At 45.3% G+C, this 16,771-nt stretch overlaps 1 protein-coding gene across 2 annotated transcripts in view; it reads left to right on the forward strand.

The window, feature by feature from the left end:
• Positions 1-16,771, forward strand: part of dscama (Down syndrome cell adhesion molecule a) — a gene marked incomplete at both ends in the record, with an annotated part of 144,023 nt that overhangs the window by 80,056 nt on the left and 47,196 nt on the right. For both annotated transcript variants that reach the window (XM_080749014.1, XM_080749015.1), the window contains 5 exons: positions 7,192-7,338; positions 9,081-9,359; positions 10,422-10,697; positions 11,090-11,386; positions 13,241-13,516. In XM_080749014.1, coding sequence (XP_080605140.1) covers positions 7,192-7,338; positions 9,081-9,359; positions 10,422-10,697; positions 11,090-11,386; positions 13,241-13,516 — 1,275 coding nt within the window. The remainder of the gene's footprint in view (positions 1-7,191; positions 7,339-9,080; positions 9,360-10,421; positions 10,698-11,089; positions 11,387-13,240; positions 13,517-16,771) is intronic.

Below are 16,771 nucleotides of genomic sequence, written 5' to 3' on the forward strand. Positions count from 1 at the left end.
ACATTAATGTGTGGATGTTCTCACATAGCATAAACAGCAGTTTAAATGAATGCAAATCAATCACACAAAATAAACACTCACACCAGTGTGTGCAGACCTTAACAGCAATGAAGTAGTATGCATTACGCGGGCGCGCATGTGTGTGTGTCTGTGTGTGTACTGTATACACACGCACATGCACACACACACGCACGCACACACACACACACACACACACACACAGCACACACGCACGCACGCACGCATGCACTCAAAACCCCTCCCCCTAAAACTACAAAGCTCCTGGATTGAAAGGCGTGCGTGGTTGACAGCTCAGTGCAGCTCGTGTGTAGATTGAGTGAATCTATTGAGTGGTGGTCCTCCTCCTCCTCCACAGAAAGGCTCTTGTGTCCCGGGCAGGAGCTGGCCATGCCAAGCACCTGGCCAGGAGACTGGCAGCCAGGGGCGTCACACGGGGTCAGGGGTGGGGGGAGGGGGACTGAGTTACTAGGGCCCAAGGTGGAGGGGCCTTCATTATTTTAGCTATTGAAAAATAGGCGAGCTTGTAGATCTGCTATTTTGGAAAAGTCGTGAAAATGTGTGAAAAATCTTTGAATATATGTATTTTTTTTTAGCGAACATTTGTAGCTCAAATTTTGCTTCTGGGGGGGTCCCTGGAACTACATATTTTGAGATGGGGGTCTGTGGCCAAATAAATTCCATTTTGGGAGTCCTTCACATGAAAAAGTTTGAGCACCACTGACATAGAAACATACTGTAGGTTTTTCAAAAAACCTTATAAGGATTTAATTGAAATATTCAAAGACTTGGACACGACAAGATTTTTCAAAAATAGCAGATCTACAGAGTGCAGCGCTACGAGCTTGTACATCTGCTATTTTTCAACAGTTAAAGCACAAAATAATGCGTAATAATGTGTTTCCAGTCTAAATGGTTTAAACCCCGTCCCCCTATGAAGAACATTCATGATGGGGGGCCCACAGTGAATCCCTGTACCCACCAGGGCCCAGAATTTGGTGTGACACCCCTGCTGGCAGCGCAGCATGCCACCTGGGGTGCCATGCTATTTACACACCCCAAGAAGAACATGCCTCATGTGTGTAACACACTCACACACAGTGTGTTGCCGCGGTCGGCTCAAAACACGGTATGTCCAAAACTGTTTCTTTTCCGGGAAAAAAAGGAGGAAAAAAAGAAACGGTTTCCCAAACAGTGGGTCGGGACCCATTTTAGGGTCACAAACACATTTTAATGGGTCAGACTCATATCCTTTATTTTTGTGTTACCTAGATTTAGTTTGAATTTCTTTTTATTCATATTTCAAAACATAAAATTGTAACGACCCTGCAAGAGATCCGTCCGCAACTCGCTCCGCTAAACGAGCTAGCTCTAGCGTTGCCTGTTGCTTGCTTGGTCTGCTGAGTTGGGGACCTGGGTCCGCCCAAGCCCCCGGGACCGAGGGGGAGCTTTGAAGCGCCATGGACATGGTGGCCGTTTGAGGTACTGCAGTTGGGGCTTCTAATCATGAACGCGCATCTAGGCTTCTTTGTATTGACGCGCGTTCATACCGGAAGTGCTCGTTCATGAATTAGAGCCCCAGCGCGTCCATGAACACAAACTATGACGCAAAATTCATCACAGAAGCAAAATAGAAGCCCCACTACGTCACGTTTCAGAGGCGTCTCAAACGCGGAAGTACGCTTCATGCGCTGGGTGAGCAACTCAATGCAAGTGGACGGGCGGGGATATCCGGTGTCCTCTCTATTCTTATTATAACTCTATGGGTCCGCCTCTCAGTTGGAGGCGAATTTCCCCACTCTAAACGTTACAATATATTCACAATTTTCTATGAATTAAAACAAATTCTATGATTTTTCAAAAGAATGTCATTAATAAATATAAACAAATCCAATAAATTCCATAAATTAGAAAACAAATGCTTAACAAGTTGTGAAAATAGCAATATGTAGATCTGCTATATTCACTGGTACTGTATGGGTCCCGGGCAAACGTCTAATCTCTCGTTTGGGTCTTGACCTGAAACGTTTGGGAACCACTGTTCTAATGGATCCAATGTAGTTATTTAGTCACAGGCTCACAGCCAGGTTCTTGTTAATTCTATCAATTCGTTAAATATGAATAAAACCAGTCATAACCACTATTTTTGTCATGTCCTTACAATGACAAACAATTAATAGTAGAAAAATAGTAGATATACAAGCTCAGAACGTGTTGCATGGCGATGCACTGTGAGCTCGTAGATCTGCTATTTCTTCCTACTTTCATGTGACACACTGTCATACGACAAAATATAAACCAGCCTAAAAGGTCATTCATCCAAAAAAAAAAAAAAAGAAACACCAAAAGATGAATCTGGAGATACAAGCTTTCTGGCTGACAGTGATGACATAGTATATCATCACTGTCGGGCAGAAACCTTGTATCTCCAAATTTCAAATATGTATGATTTTTCATAAGCTAAAAGCCCTTCTTAATCATACAAGACTGTCGCACAAAAATAATACTACAAATAGCAGATCTACAAGCACACAAAGCCTTTCTGTGTGGAGTTTGCATGTTCTCCCCGTGTCTCGTAGGGTAGATACCCTCACAAAAACATGCAGTAATCCTGGTCTCTATAATGCCTCCCCCTGGCCAGCCGGGGCGCCTGATGGAGGGGAAAAGAACTGGTTGGAATAACATGTTCCTTCCATGCGCTACATCCAACAGGGGAACCCCCCCCCCCCCTGTCAGGTGATAAGAAGCGGCTTGCTCACTCCTCATGCATTGAAGGAAGCATGAGCTCATTTTGTGGCCCTCCCCAGGCGTGGCAGAGGGAGAGCAGAGCCCAAGATTACAGCTTAGGCAATTGGCACTGGGTGAAAAATGGATTACAAAATTGTGGGATAAAAAATAAAAAATAAACAAGCACACAAAGGCGTGTGTACTTGTAGATCGTCTATTTTCGCTATTTTAAATCATTTTTGAAAAATGAAAAATACAAAGCAAACGGTTTTGGACATACAAGGTTTCCAGCCGACAAGGAGGATATCCATAGAGGCTCTCAGTCAGTCAGCCAGTGTTAGTATGCAGTGCATGCTGCAGAGAGACACAGGGTAAAAGGCCTAGTTGAGAGTGCGATCGTTATTATTGACCGTCCCTCCATGCAGCTGTGTGCTGCATAAACACATTCACACTCGCTTACACGTACAAACATGCGTGTGTGCGCACAGGTAGATACTATACAATGCGCGAGCGAGCACGTACGCGTGCAGGCACGTACACGTGCAAGCACGTACACTACAAGTGCAAGCACGTGCTATACGCCTGCGCGCTCACCGATGCGATTTCAGATAACTGCATTGAGTGATAATGTATAGACAGAAATGCCCTTACAAGGACGTTCACATACACTCAAAGGTGCCAACTTGCGCCTTGTTATTTATTTCAGGTCCACTTGTTGATGATGATGTCCAATCGAAATGATTCCAACATACACTGACGATTGTGCTGTCAAACAACAAAACTATATGGAATCTATGAAAAGGTTGTGGGGGTCCCTGCTTCATCTCTCTCTCAACCAAGGGGTCCTTGCTCTGAAAACGTTGAAGACACACACACAATGTGTGTACTTTACCTGTCTTTCACGTGTCATTGGACCAGTGGTTATCTGTTACTCACATGCATGCATCTACAGTGGTCCACAAGCTGAAACCTTCTTAAGGATATCACACATCCACGGGTTTTCATTCCTAACTAGGTCATCACTTGCTCTCCAAAGCTGCAGCCTCACTCCCCTCATCTCTCTCTCTCTCTCTCTCTCTCTCTCTCTCTCTCTCTCTCTCTCTCTCTCTCTCTCTCTCTCTGGCTGCAGCATTTGTCTGTGCCAATGTACAATACCATAATATAGAACATATTCATGGGAACATCGCTCAATTTAAGAATGTACGGTATATCGTCACTGTCGGGCAAAAACCTCGTATCTCCAAGTTTCAAATGTGTATGTTTTTTCGCAAAGCCAAGCCCTGCTTCATCATTCAAGGCCGTCACACAAAGGTAGTGAAAACAGCAGTTCTACGAGCACACAACGCCTCACACCCGCGAGGCGTTGTGTGTTTGTAGATCTGCTGCTTTCACTAGTTTAAATCATTTTTAAAATGATGAATGCAAAACGAAGAGTTTTGGACATACAAGGTTTCCACCCGACAACGACGATATGTTATTCCTATTGGCTGAGACATTCCAATCAGCGGTCCAATCCGTGAACCAGAGTGATTCTGAGCCAAAGCTATAGAAACCAGAAAAGTAAAGCCTGATTTATTGTTCATTGCGATTAGTCATGCATAATTCTTTTTTCTCACTGAAAATAGACGATCTACAAGCTCACAATGCCTCACAGTGCAACACATTTTGAGCTTTTAGCCCGGCTATTTTGGTTTGTGAGACACCACTGCACAACTATAAGTATACAGTAACTCAGGTGTAATGTCTCATTCACACTACAGATATATAGTTGAACGTTTAGCTTGGTAATTCAATGTAATCTCAATGGAAACCAGCTTTAAAACTTTCAAAGCTTTGCTTGGAGCGTCTCCTGTATCTTTAAAGCTGGTTTCCATTGAGATTACATTGAATTACCAAGCTAAACGTTCAACTATATATCTGTAGTGTGAATGAGGCATTAGGCTTGGATGTGGATCTCCTACTGTATGTAGAGCAGTGGTTCTCAACCTGTGGGCCGGGACCCCCAGGGGGGCCCCCACATGATTTTTATTGTCAAATAATATAAGAAAGAGGAAAGAAATAAAATAAGAACAAAATAGCTGATCTACAAGCTCACAATGTTGCGAGGCGATGTGAGTTTGTACAGTCAAACTATAATCTCCACTGGTCCTTGGTGTACAAATGCCACTGTGAACAACCACATGATGTTTTTCATGTTTCTTCTGCATCTGCATTTTCCCCTTCTTCTCTCTTCATCTTCCTCGTAATATTTTAATGGTCACGGTTTGTTTCTCTTTTGATAGGGCTATGTTATTAAAAAATGTACAAACTTGGAGATAGGAGGTTTCTACCTGACAGTGACGATATGGAGTCAGGTGGGCAAGTCCTCCATGACCTTCTCCAGGAAACAGGCTGAGTGGTAGACAGTTGCTTGTGGAACAGTCCCTACTGACCGGGGTTGTTTATTTTGTGCCATTAATTAGCACCGATTTAAACACATTAACCCTATTCTGGGGGCGAAACTTCAGCAAAAATAGGACCTACAAACTCACCACGTGTCACAATGCGGCACATTGTGAGCTTGCAAGATCGTCTATTTTCACTGAAGGGATTTGATTTAGAGGGTAAAAAGGAGCAGACCTAATATGATTATCTTGGGAGGGTCCCCTGTTCAAAAATGATTATTTTGGAGGGGCGCAGCCTGAAAAGGTTGAGAACCACTGAAGTAGAGAACTGGGGATATTGCAAAGGTCAAAAGGGAAAGCAAACAGGGATAATTTCTGATTCTGACTTCAGAATAGATTTCATTTCACTTGGGGTTCAAAACATTATAGAAATTTTATGGTTCCATAAAAAACTGTTTACACTTACTTTACAGTATGTAAATTGGTTGGCTGTTTAAATGATTAAGAATGGTTATTTCCAATGTGTGGTTTGATCTTTTATCGCTGTAAATGGTCATGATTACAGTCTGTGCATGTCTGCTGATGTTGTATATGAGAGCTGGTACAGAATGACTCAATCTGCATATGGAGCTGTCATGACAGGAAAAAGCTGAATGAGACTTATACAGTATTTAAGACCCTATAGAGTATACACTATGAATTCCCAGCCTAAATTATGCTCCTCTTCCAGAGTCATTCCACCGTACAGAAGAGCCATTTGAGTGCATCCCAAATGGGCGTTTCCATCATCACACGGTGACATCAGGAATACCCCAGCAGCCACTTGCCATATATAAGACATCACTTCTCATAAAACGCCAGGCACCTCTCTCTGCTCCATGTGGTCCCGCAAATTAGCATGACATTAGCATGATATTAGCACATCCGACCTGTGCAACGATGCCTTATCAAAGCACTCTGTGATCCCCGGCTCCCTCCGCTTTAGTCTGACGGAGGGAAAGTGAGGGAAACAGAGAAAGAGAGAAAAAGGCAGATAGACTGACAGAGAGAGAGAGAGAGAGATAGGGAGAGAGAGAGAGAGAGAGAGAGAGAGAGAGAGAGAGAGAGAGAGAGAGAGAGAGAGAGAGAGAGAGTTCCCCCCTGAGAAAGAGAGGAGAACGATGAGCTACATGATAATGAGCTGTGTTACAGAGCCACACAACACACAGACTTGTCACAGTGGCTCAGAGCTGTGCTGAGCTAAATGGGCTGCAGCAGATGTTTGGTGACTACAATCGCACAGGGCCGCATGTACCTCACTTGACTTGCAAATATTTGCTAAGTGACTCCGATATTGCATTATATGGCTTTTTTCTTTTCTTCTCCAAGCAATCCCAGTGTATAAAAACAAAGAAACATAATACCCCTTGTCTTTGCACAATCTGACTGTAGAATGCATTTTTTCCCCTGTAGAATGACATGTGACGTACAGTAGTGTATGTGACTGGTATTTTGGTTTTTGGTTTTGGTAATTAGTATTACTAGTCCTGTGCCCGGGGGTGTGCACAGATATGAGGGATTGAATGTAGGAGTCTCAGAAGTAATGTTGGAAAACCCAGACCGGTGCCTGTTGGGCAGAACAGTCCAAACCGGTAACCGTTGGGCAGAACAGTCACCGTTGACGTCCGGTTGTGCAATACCCGTTGTATCGGTCTGGGATGTCTCCAAATTTGGGCATTGTTTCAGCATGCGGCTGTTACCATGGTGGCAACACTGTTTTTATCAGTGATGTCAGCATGCTCATCTCCAAATTTGGGCATATCAGTGATGTCAGCATGCAGACAGACGGTCAGACGGACAGACATTCGGTAAATTAACCTCGAAAAATGGCTAAATGGCCTGGCAGGCCTGCAATACTGTTCTTTTGGTGTTCACCTTTGTTGCTTGTTTCCTTGAATGATTGCACTCTCCCACAGTAATACGGAAAAGAAAATACTTCTTCTGTGTGTTAAAACTTGTACTGTAAATTCCAGTACTGTGCTTTTACTCATGTGGAGGTTTGTTTTTGTGTGTTCTTTTGCAGTGTCACGGTTTCTCATCACCTCTACGGGAGCCCTGTACATCCTGGATGTGCAAATGGAGGACGGCTTGTACAACTACAGATGCATGACGCGCCACCGCTACTCAGGAGACACCCGACAGAGCAATAGTGCCCGCCTCATAGTCTCAGGTAAGAGGAACAGCAGAACATCGTCACTGTCGGGTAGAAACCTTGTACAGTGTGTTCAAACAGGGGTGTCGCACCAAATTCTGGGCCCTGGGTACAAGGATTCACTGCGGGCCCCCATGAATGCTCTTCATAGGGGGAGCATGGGGAATGCATTATTACACGTTATTTTGTGCTTTAACTATTGAAAAATAGCAGATATACAAGCTCACAGCGCGGCACCGAGTGCCGCGCTGCAAGCTTGTAGATCTGCTATTTTTGAAAAATCTTGAAATTCTAGGAGAAACCTACTGCATGTTTCTATGTCAGTGGTGCTCAAACCTTTTCATGTGACGGACCCCCATCTCAAAATATTTGTTCCAGGGACCCCTCAGAAGCAACATTTGAGTTGCAAATGTTTGCTTAAAAAATACATATATTCAAAGATTTGCACACATTTTCACGACTTTTCTGAAGCTGAAATATGGAAGTTACCAGGTTTTGGCCCGACAGCAAGTATATGGAAAGTAAAGGGAGTATCTGCTGGGTGAAGCTATTTGCTTGATTGCTAGCAATCAAGCTATTATTTGTCAAAATTATTGACACAGCACATACACAGTACACAGTACAGTGATCATCCAATTTAACATTGAGGTGCCCACAATGTGTAGGTGCCCACTCTTCCTGCACCCCTTTGCAATGTGAAATGCCACCGAATCCATGCTTTTGTGAATGGCGCAAACGAGCGCCGTTCCGTCCCGGACCCCCCGTTGAAGACCCCTGCTTTAAAGAGTCGTCCAGGCCTTAATGTAAAAGTGTGAATGTGTAGATAAATTGTCTCTCGGTTTGTTACATCGTCCAGTAAATCAGAAATGGACCTGAATCCAAACTGAAATTGAAATAAGAAAGCTGTGAAGCTGAAGCATGAGGAGACTACTCCATGAAAATGTGTTCTATCTATGGATACAGAATGGGTATAGAATGAGACTAAGGTGAAAAAAATAAGATACCGTAATACAATAACAAACCATTCATAAACTATGTTATATTTCAATATTTTCTCCAAGAGTATTTGAATTCAATAAATAGTGACAGTAAAGATGGGTGACAGAAAGAGGGGTTGACATGTGACAAAGGTCATGAGCACAGCTGTGCAAGGGCATTTTGGGGGAAGGGCTGGGGACAACAGCAAATCACCCTGCCACTACACAGAATTGTGGCATGTTCTCTTTGCTTTTTTAGCTTATGTTTGTATTATGTCGTCTAGCCTTGTTAGTTGAACAATACAATTCTAAATGTTAAAAATGCATTTTGTGGGTGACCATGCTAATGTGCTGGGGGTTTGTGCACAAGCCACACACGCACATACACACAGTCAATTGCACACGCACACGCAGACATACACACGCACACGAACGCACGCACGCGCGCGCGCGCGCACACACACACACACACACACACACACACACACACACACACACACACACACACACACACACACACACACACACACACACACACACACACACACACACACACACACACACACACACACGTTTTGTGGAGCAGCCCCCGTAGACTTAGCCTCGTAAACCAGACTCAAACAGAAGGCAGGAGGAGTCTAGTTTACTAGGCTACCGTAGACTGTGATAACGGGATATTCAAACAATATGTTTAACAGCAAACCAAGTAAGAGACACTGTCAAACCTGTGACACAAGCTACAGAAGTTCTCTTCATAAATTGACACATGTTCCTACCTTCCAGACCCAACCAACTCAGCACCCCACATCCTGGACAGCTTTGAGCGTCGTGAGGTGATGGCGTCCCATCGTGTGGAGTTACCCTGCAAGGCCTCCGGTCACCCGGCACCCAAGTACCGCTGGCTGAAGGACAACCGTCCGCTGGAGCCCGACTCGCGCTTCAGACAGAGTGTGACGGGCCTGCTGATAGAGAGGGCTCAGCCTAGTGACACAGGGACATATGTATGTGAGGTCTGGAACAGCTACGGCAATGCTGAGGTTGCTGGCAGGCTCTTTGTCAAAGGTCAGTGGAGGAAATAAAATAAATATATATATTTTATGGTTTTGATATGCTGTAATAATGCATGTGATGTTTCTCAACCAGTGGTAATTACACTGGTTCATGGGAATTCGTTTTTTAAATGATTAAAAATGTCCATTAAATTTAAGAAACATTTTGAAATAATATATGGCGTAGTGTGAGAAAAAAACTGCTAAGGCCTACAAAGTATATCACAACGGGCGGCAGTGGCTCAGGGCTAGAGTTGTCGTCTTAGAACACGGAGGGTTACCAAAGGTTTCCCAGTTCCATCCCGGGCTCCCCTAGAGTTAATGTCGAAGAGTCCATGAGCTAGACTCTGCAACCGGTGAGCAGGTTGGTGCCTTGCATGGTTTCCTCTGCCATTGGTGTATGAATGTGTGTGTGAATGGGTGAATGTAATGCACAATCTCTGTAAAGCGCCTTGGATAAAGGCGCTATACAAATGCACCATTTTTTTTTTTTTTTAAACAATATTTATTTTGTGTTTTTTTCATACTTTTTTAAGACATATAAGACAACAAATACAGTACAATAAAAAGCTACATTCAGACAATACAAAAAAGAATACAACCTTAAAAAAAACAAAAAAAAACAAAAAACAAAATACCTGACATAACACGACACATAAGAATATTAAATAATTATGAAACACAAATGCACCATTTACCACAACAATGGCTGATCTATAAGCTCACAATGTGTATAATAAATAAATACATTTGTTCTTTGAGGTCTAGGTCCGAATTAGTGGTCAAAGAAAAAACTGTAATGCATCTCACGGTGATGCCAGGCAATGCTAGTATTACTGCGGAAATCTTAAAAATCTTAAAAAAGCATATATTCAAAGATTTGCACACATTTTCACGACTTTTCAAAAATAGCAGATCTACAAGCTCGCAGCGCGGCACTCGGTGCCGCGCTGTGAGCTTGTATATCTGCTATTTTTCAACAGCTTAAGTATAAAATAATTAAGGCCCCTCCACCTTGGGCCCTAGTAACTCCTAGTCCCACTTTCCCCCCTCCTTGTGACGCCCCTGCTTCCAGAGCATCTGAAGGCGGTGGTGAGCCCACGGAAGGTGAAGGGCAGCGTGGGGAGCCAGGTGTCTCTGTCCTGCAGCGTGACCGGCTCTGAGGAGTACCAGATGTCCTGGTACCGCAACGGAGAGCTCATCTACCCCGGGAACAGTGTTCGCATGACAGGCCAGAACCGGGAGAACCTGGTGATGGGCGGCATGGCCAAGAGCGACGGAGGAGCTTACCAGTGCTTTGCCAGGCACGGCAAGATGTCTGCCCAGGACTTTGTTCAGGTCATCCTGGAAGGTCAGCACTCGAAATAAGAAGCATGGTTTCCGAGGCTGTTTGCATGTACACGTTTAGAGAGTGAATGTGCATTGGCTAATGATTGCTGCTGTGCAGCCCAGCCCAAGACCCTCTTATTAGATTATGTGAAAGAGGTTTGCATAGCTGCGTCAGCATAGTAACTGCATCTGTCTCCCATGGCCGTGCACGTGCCAATATAAAGAGGTTAGAGGTAATCAATAGTGTTGTGGATCCAGAGAAGAAACCAGCATTAAGCTTCCCTGTATACTCCTTAGCCGGTATGTAAGGTATATAAATATACTGCAGTGTATTATTCAGGATAGTTTCATCATGATTCTACAAAACATGTTTTTGCTCGGCACAATAAAAACCTGGTCTTTAAAACCTTCCAGACGGCACCCCCAAGATCCTGTCCTCGTTCAGCGAGAAGGTCTTCAACATCAACGAGTTTGTGTCCCTGGCGTGCACGGTGAAGGGCACGCCAGAGCCCCGGGTGACGTGGACCCTGGACGATGAGTCCGTGGTGCGGGACAGCCGCCACCGCATCTCCCACTACACCAACGCCGAGGGCCACGCGGTCAGCCACCTCAACATCAGCCAGACCCAGGTCCCCGACGGTGGCGTCTACCGCTGCATTTGCAACAACTCCGCCGGGACCGTCTCCTACCAGGCGCGAATAAACGTAAGAGGTGCTTGTCAGATCAGCTCTTCCAGCACACCATCACATATACATATGCACGTCCACGTGTCTTGATTCGTTTTGCTCCGGGGGGGGGGGGTTCATTTTAACGTTGAAGGACTTAAGTAACAGGGGTCTCCATGTCTTTACTCTTTAAAGATTTTGAGTTTTTGGGCTTTTATGCCTTTATTGATAGGACAGTAGACTGACAGGAAATGGGGGGAGAGATGGGGAGTGACATGCGGCAAATGTTGTCCGGATCGGGAATCGAACCGGCGACGCCGCCAGGCATCAATGCCTATGTGGCAACGCCTATGTGGTATGTGCCCGGACCAGTAGGCCAGCGGGCGCCCCCATGTCTTTACTCTTTACTCTACAGAAAACAAATGTTTAGGTATGGATACCAGTTATCCAAGCAGGAGATACTGGATACTGGATAAACTAGTGATCTAGAAGATATAGGAGATCCATCCAAGACAGGCCTGCTGCTGGTCTATGTGTCAGACAAAAGAGACGTGCTGGCCTCGTTGCTTTACTCTCACATTCCGAATAGGGCAGGAGAATCTGCAGGCTCCCGGAGTGGCCCCACCTATCATCAGTCACCGATGTCAACATTAACCTATCTAACGCCCTGCTTCCTTCCTAACACCTGCTGATAGCTTTATATTGGGACGCCATTAGGGTGATTTACAGTTAGTACTCGTGTATGACTCTGGAGCTATCTGTTCTCTACAGGGAGATGGTTGGCTGGATTGCCATTGTTGTGTAGCAGTGATACTGGGGCACTCTAGCCCCCCCCACCCCTACCACTCCCACCCCTCTTCAGAGCCAATGCCATTATCATTTCTGCGTTGCGGAGCGAAGGGTACTTGCTGTATACTGATGTGCGTAATTTGATTGTGTTCATTCTTGCATGTTGTTAAAGCTAAACAGGGCGATTCCGTAGCTTCTTAAGTGAGGGTCCATGATTTGCTGAACGCAGCCATGCAACGAAGATAAATCTCCAGCGGTGCCATTTGCAGAGAAAGTGTAATGACTGCTTCCTCACGTCGTTGGCTCCTTAATCGTGCTAAAGAGAGTAGCAAACTCCCTGGATGTGCCTGTGCTCAAAGTGCACTACGGAGCCTAGTAAAACTGTCCTCTGCGGTACATTCATAAAAGAAAGCCTAATAGTCCATTTTCTGTGATAAGCGTCATGGATGTGGTGCTATGGCAGCCTATTGGTTTATTCTCTTGGTTTTGCATGAGTGTGTGCGAGCGGGTGCGGGGAACATGAGTAATGGTTTTGATAATAGGTTCGTGAGTGGGGGGAGCGAGGGAACATTCCGCTCTAATGCTTGTCAGAGGTAATCGCGGCCGACGCAGAAGAGGTGGGGAGCACTAGGTAATATTCACTTCAGACTCAAATGGAAGGGTACGCGCTCTGCCTAATTCATCCAGGAATAAGCCCCCCTCCCCACGTCACTGACATGGCAAGATGCAAATTTGGTACGGAGAGAGAGTTGAAGGAATGTGAAGGGGGAAAAAACGATTGATGCATCTCTGTTACTTTGCTCGCTGGAATTGATTCCTTTGCTGAGGCACAGGGAGATACTCGGATGTGATCATTTGCTTTGGATGATGAGAACGAGGTACCGTAGGTGGGAAGATAGCTACTAGTAGCCTACTCTGGGAATCCCGGATTGTGATGGTCTCATTAACAGGTTTATTTCTCGCTCTATCAAAATGAATCAAGACACAATAAACTTGCAGTGTTCTGAAACACGCAAGACACTTAACAGTACACAACACAATGCTTTTCCACGACCCACCATGCCTCAAAACCATTTTAAGAGAGGTGTTTTCTCCATTGCGACTTTTTAAGGGCCTGCCAGCATACGACCAATGAAGAACCTCACTGCCATCGCTGGGCGGGACATGTACATCCACTGTCGCGTCATTGGCTACCCGTACTACTCCATCAAGTGGTACAAGGACTCCAACCTGCTGCCGTACAACCACCGCCAGCGGGCCTTCGAGAACAACGGCACGCTGAAGCTGTTCGACGTGCAGAAGGACGTGGACGAGGGAGAGTACACGTGCAACGTGTTGGTGCAGCCGCAGCTCTCCACGCACCAGAGCGTGCATGTCAGCGTGAAAGGTACTATGGGCCACAAACACATCCATCAATGAACCACTATAGTCATGTTTCCATAAACGTATTCGAAAATAAGAAGCGCATTATCAGAAATGCGCATTAAGACAAAGCGAATTTAGCCGGTTTCCATTTGCGGCTGTCATTCGAATTAGCGGCGGTCGCATGAGCCGACTCAGCACGGTCCAGCTGAACACAGCGATGCGCTCCCTACCTCCTTGCCCACCACTGGTTCTGTCGGGGGTTGTCTTTGCACAACAGTCTGTAAAGAGCTACAGCTGGCAGCCTGGCAACGTTGTGAAAACGGGAGGAATTTACACACGGTCCGTGTCACTCCGTGTGTAACAAACAACCGGTTTGTTTTGTGGGCTAACGCTATACAATGGACGTTAATTAAGCGGCAGGGGAAAGAGTTAAAGTACTTGTCCACATGGTTTAGAGTGGGAGTAAGTGGTATGTCTTTTGTTAAAATAAGTGTTAGATAGCTCTATATTCTGCTATAGTATCTGTTCAGTAACAGGGTTCTGACTGTCTTTTCAGCTCTTCACTAAACAGAAAATACATTTTCAGGTGATGTGATGGTACCAGGGTTATCCATCAGGAGAGAGAACTCATACTGGATAGTAGATACAGGACAAACAAGACACATTTGAAGTGATGAAACAAAAACAACGAGTAGACACAATTAGAATTAGAATTGGAACACTATAAAATAGAATAGAAACGGATAAATTATATTTGTGGAGGTCTCTCTGCACTGATATCCCAATACGAAAATAGCCAATCGACAAGCTTACAACACAGGCGATGCGACACCTTGGGAGCCTGTAGATCAGACTTTATGCACGTTGAGAGTCACTTTATCACAAGCCGCGTCCCAACCCATGATCCCCGATCCTCAATCCTCACACGTGTTGCATCGCACATCACATTACAAACGGTTTCAAAATCATCACCTCCATATATAGAGAACGGGCCATTTGTATAATATCAGACGCTGTGCAGCCATGTCGCCCGCCACATCACTGATAGCAGAGTGGCATCTCCATCATCATCATCAGACCACGGCCGGCTTCTATCAGCTGATCTGAATATGCAGCGCTGAGACGGCGGGCTGAGTCAGATGTTGATAACCCCCAGGAGGCTCTGCTCCTTCAATGACCACGCATAATGTTGTCGCTGTCGCCGCACAAACCTTGGATCTCCATATTTTACCCTTTTTATGTTTTTATTTTTCAATGAATGCCCTACTTCATCTTACTGTAGTGTCACACAAGAGTAGCAAAAATAGCCGATCTATGAGCTCACAACGCGCTGTGTGTGTGCGACAGGTCGTGCGCTTGCAGATCTGCTATTTTTTTTTTGTGAAAGTGAAAGTGGGGCGTGTTGATTTTCATAAATATTGAACCAAAGAAACAAGAGCTTGTACTACGGTTTGGTGCTAAGATCCACTGGAACGCAGGTACATGTTTCCATCTCCTGAAAGCTATCTCTTAAGGACATACAAGGTTTCTGCCCAACTGCGACGATAATTTGAAATGTTAGATGGGCGAGCCCCCCCCAAACCCCCCACCCCGGCCTCTGTTCCTCTGGTGGGGTCTCTGCGCGGCTAACAAGTGCATACACGGGGGGGGGAGGATCACACGGCACTAGACAACGCCATGCCCGCCATTCCGCCCTGGCTAATTTACCTCGCGGCTGCTTAGCATTCCGCCGCTGCCGAGGGGGAATCCCCAGGAGCCTATTATGCCTATTTTGTTGTGAATTAAATAAGCGCTGAAGTGCTGCTTATTCCAATGCTATTTTAAATCATTAATTTTCCAAAGCATCTGTTTCTCACGATGGCTACAGTGTCCCCGGAGAGAGAGATGAGAGAGAGAGAGAGAGAGAGAGAGAGAGAGAGAGAGGGAGAGAGGGAGAGAGGGAGAGGAAAGGTGTTGTTTGAGTGAGAATTCTGGTTCACTGCATAAGGAAAAGTGATACAAGTGAAACAAGTGATAACTTGTGAATGACGAAAGGAAAGGCTTTCTAAGGTTAGGGTTAGGGAGTTTATCCACTGGCGACCATACTTTGGTGTGTGCGCACCCTTACAAGTAGAAGCCCGGAATTCAAATGTACTTGAGTAAAAGTATGAAAGTATTGGAATCAAAATGTACTTAAAGTACCAAAAGTTAAAGTTCAAAATGTTTGAAAATAGCAGATCTACAAGCTACAGTTTACAGTTTACAGTTTAGGCATTTAGCAGACGCTTTTAATCCAAAGCGACTTACAATAAGCAGATAACATCACAATAATAAACAAGATAATATGTCAGAACATCAACAATATAACAAATGCAAATGGATATTTATCTAGAAAAAACACAGTATAATCAAAGTTCTAAAAACCTAAAGACAAAAAACTAATGCTAACTAGCTTCATGTATGGTCACTGACTTTTCTGTAGTGCTATGGGTTTAGGTGGAGTCTGAAAAGGTGAGTCTTCAGTCCACGGCGAAAGCTAGCGAGTGAGTCCGTTGTTCTAAGTGCGACAGGGAGTTTATTCCACAACTTGGGGGCCAGGAGGGCAAACTGTCTCGGACGAGTGGATTTTTGCCCTGGAGTTTTTAGCGAGGGTTCTGTCAGCATCCCTGTGTTGGCTGATCTAAGTGAGCGGGTGGGGGTGTAGGGGTTGATCAGGTTTTGGAGGTATGGAGGAGCCATACCTTTGGCTGCTTTGAAGGTCAGCATCAGTGTTTTGTATTCAGTGCGGGCCGCAACCGGGAGCCAGTGGAGGCTGCGGAGAAGGGGAGAGACATGTGAGAACTTAGGCTGGTTGAAGACCAGTCGTGCCGCGGCATTTTGGATCAGTTGGAGAGGTTTAAGTGCACATGCCGGGAGACCAGTGAGGAGAGAGTTACAATAGTCAAGCTTTGATATGACAGATGTCTGAATGAGGAGCTGGGCTGCCTCCTGGGTGAGGAAGGGTCTGACCTTACGGATGTTATAGAGTGTGAACCTACAGGACCGGGTGACTGATGCAATGTGTGCCTTGAATGATAGCTGGCTGTCCAGGACCACACCAAGGTTTCTAGCAGTAGGAACTGAAGTCACCAATGCATTATCTATGGAAATAGTGAGATCTTGCATGGGGCAAGACTTAGCTGGGAAGAAGAGTAGCTCCGTCTTGTCCGGGTTCAGCTTAAGGTGGTGGGCTGACATCCACTGTGAGATGTCGGCCAGACATGCAGCAATGCGTTCTTCCACCTGGGTGGCAGAAGGG

The sequence above is a fragment of the Nannobrachium achirus genome, assembly GCF_963921795.1.
Source record: "Nannobrachium achirus genome assembly, chromosome: 19".
NCBI classification, from domain to species: Eukaryota; Metazoa; Chordata; class Actinopteri; order Myctophiformes; family Myctophidae; genus Nannobrachium; species Nannobrachium achirus.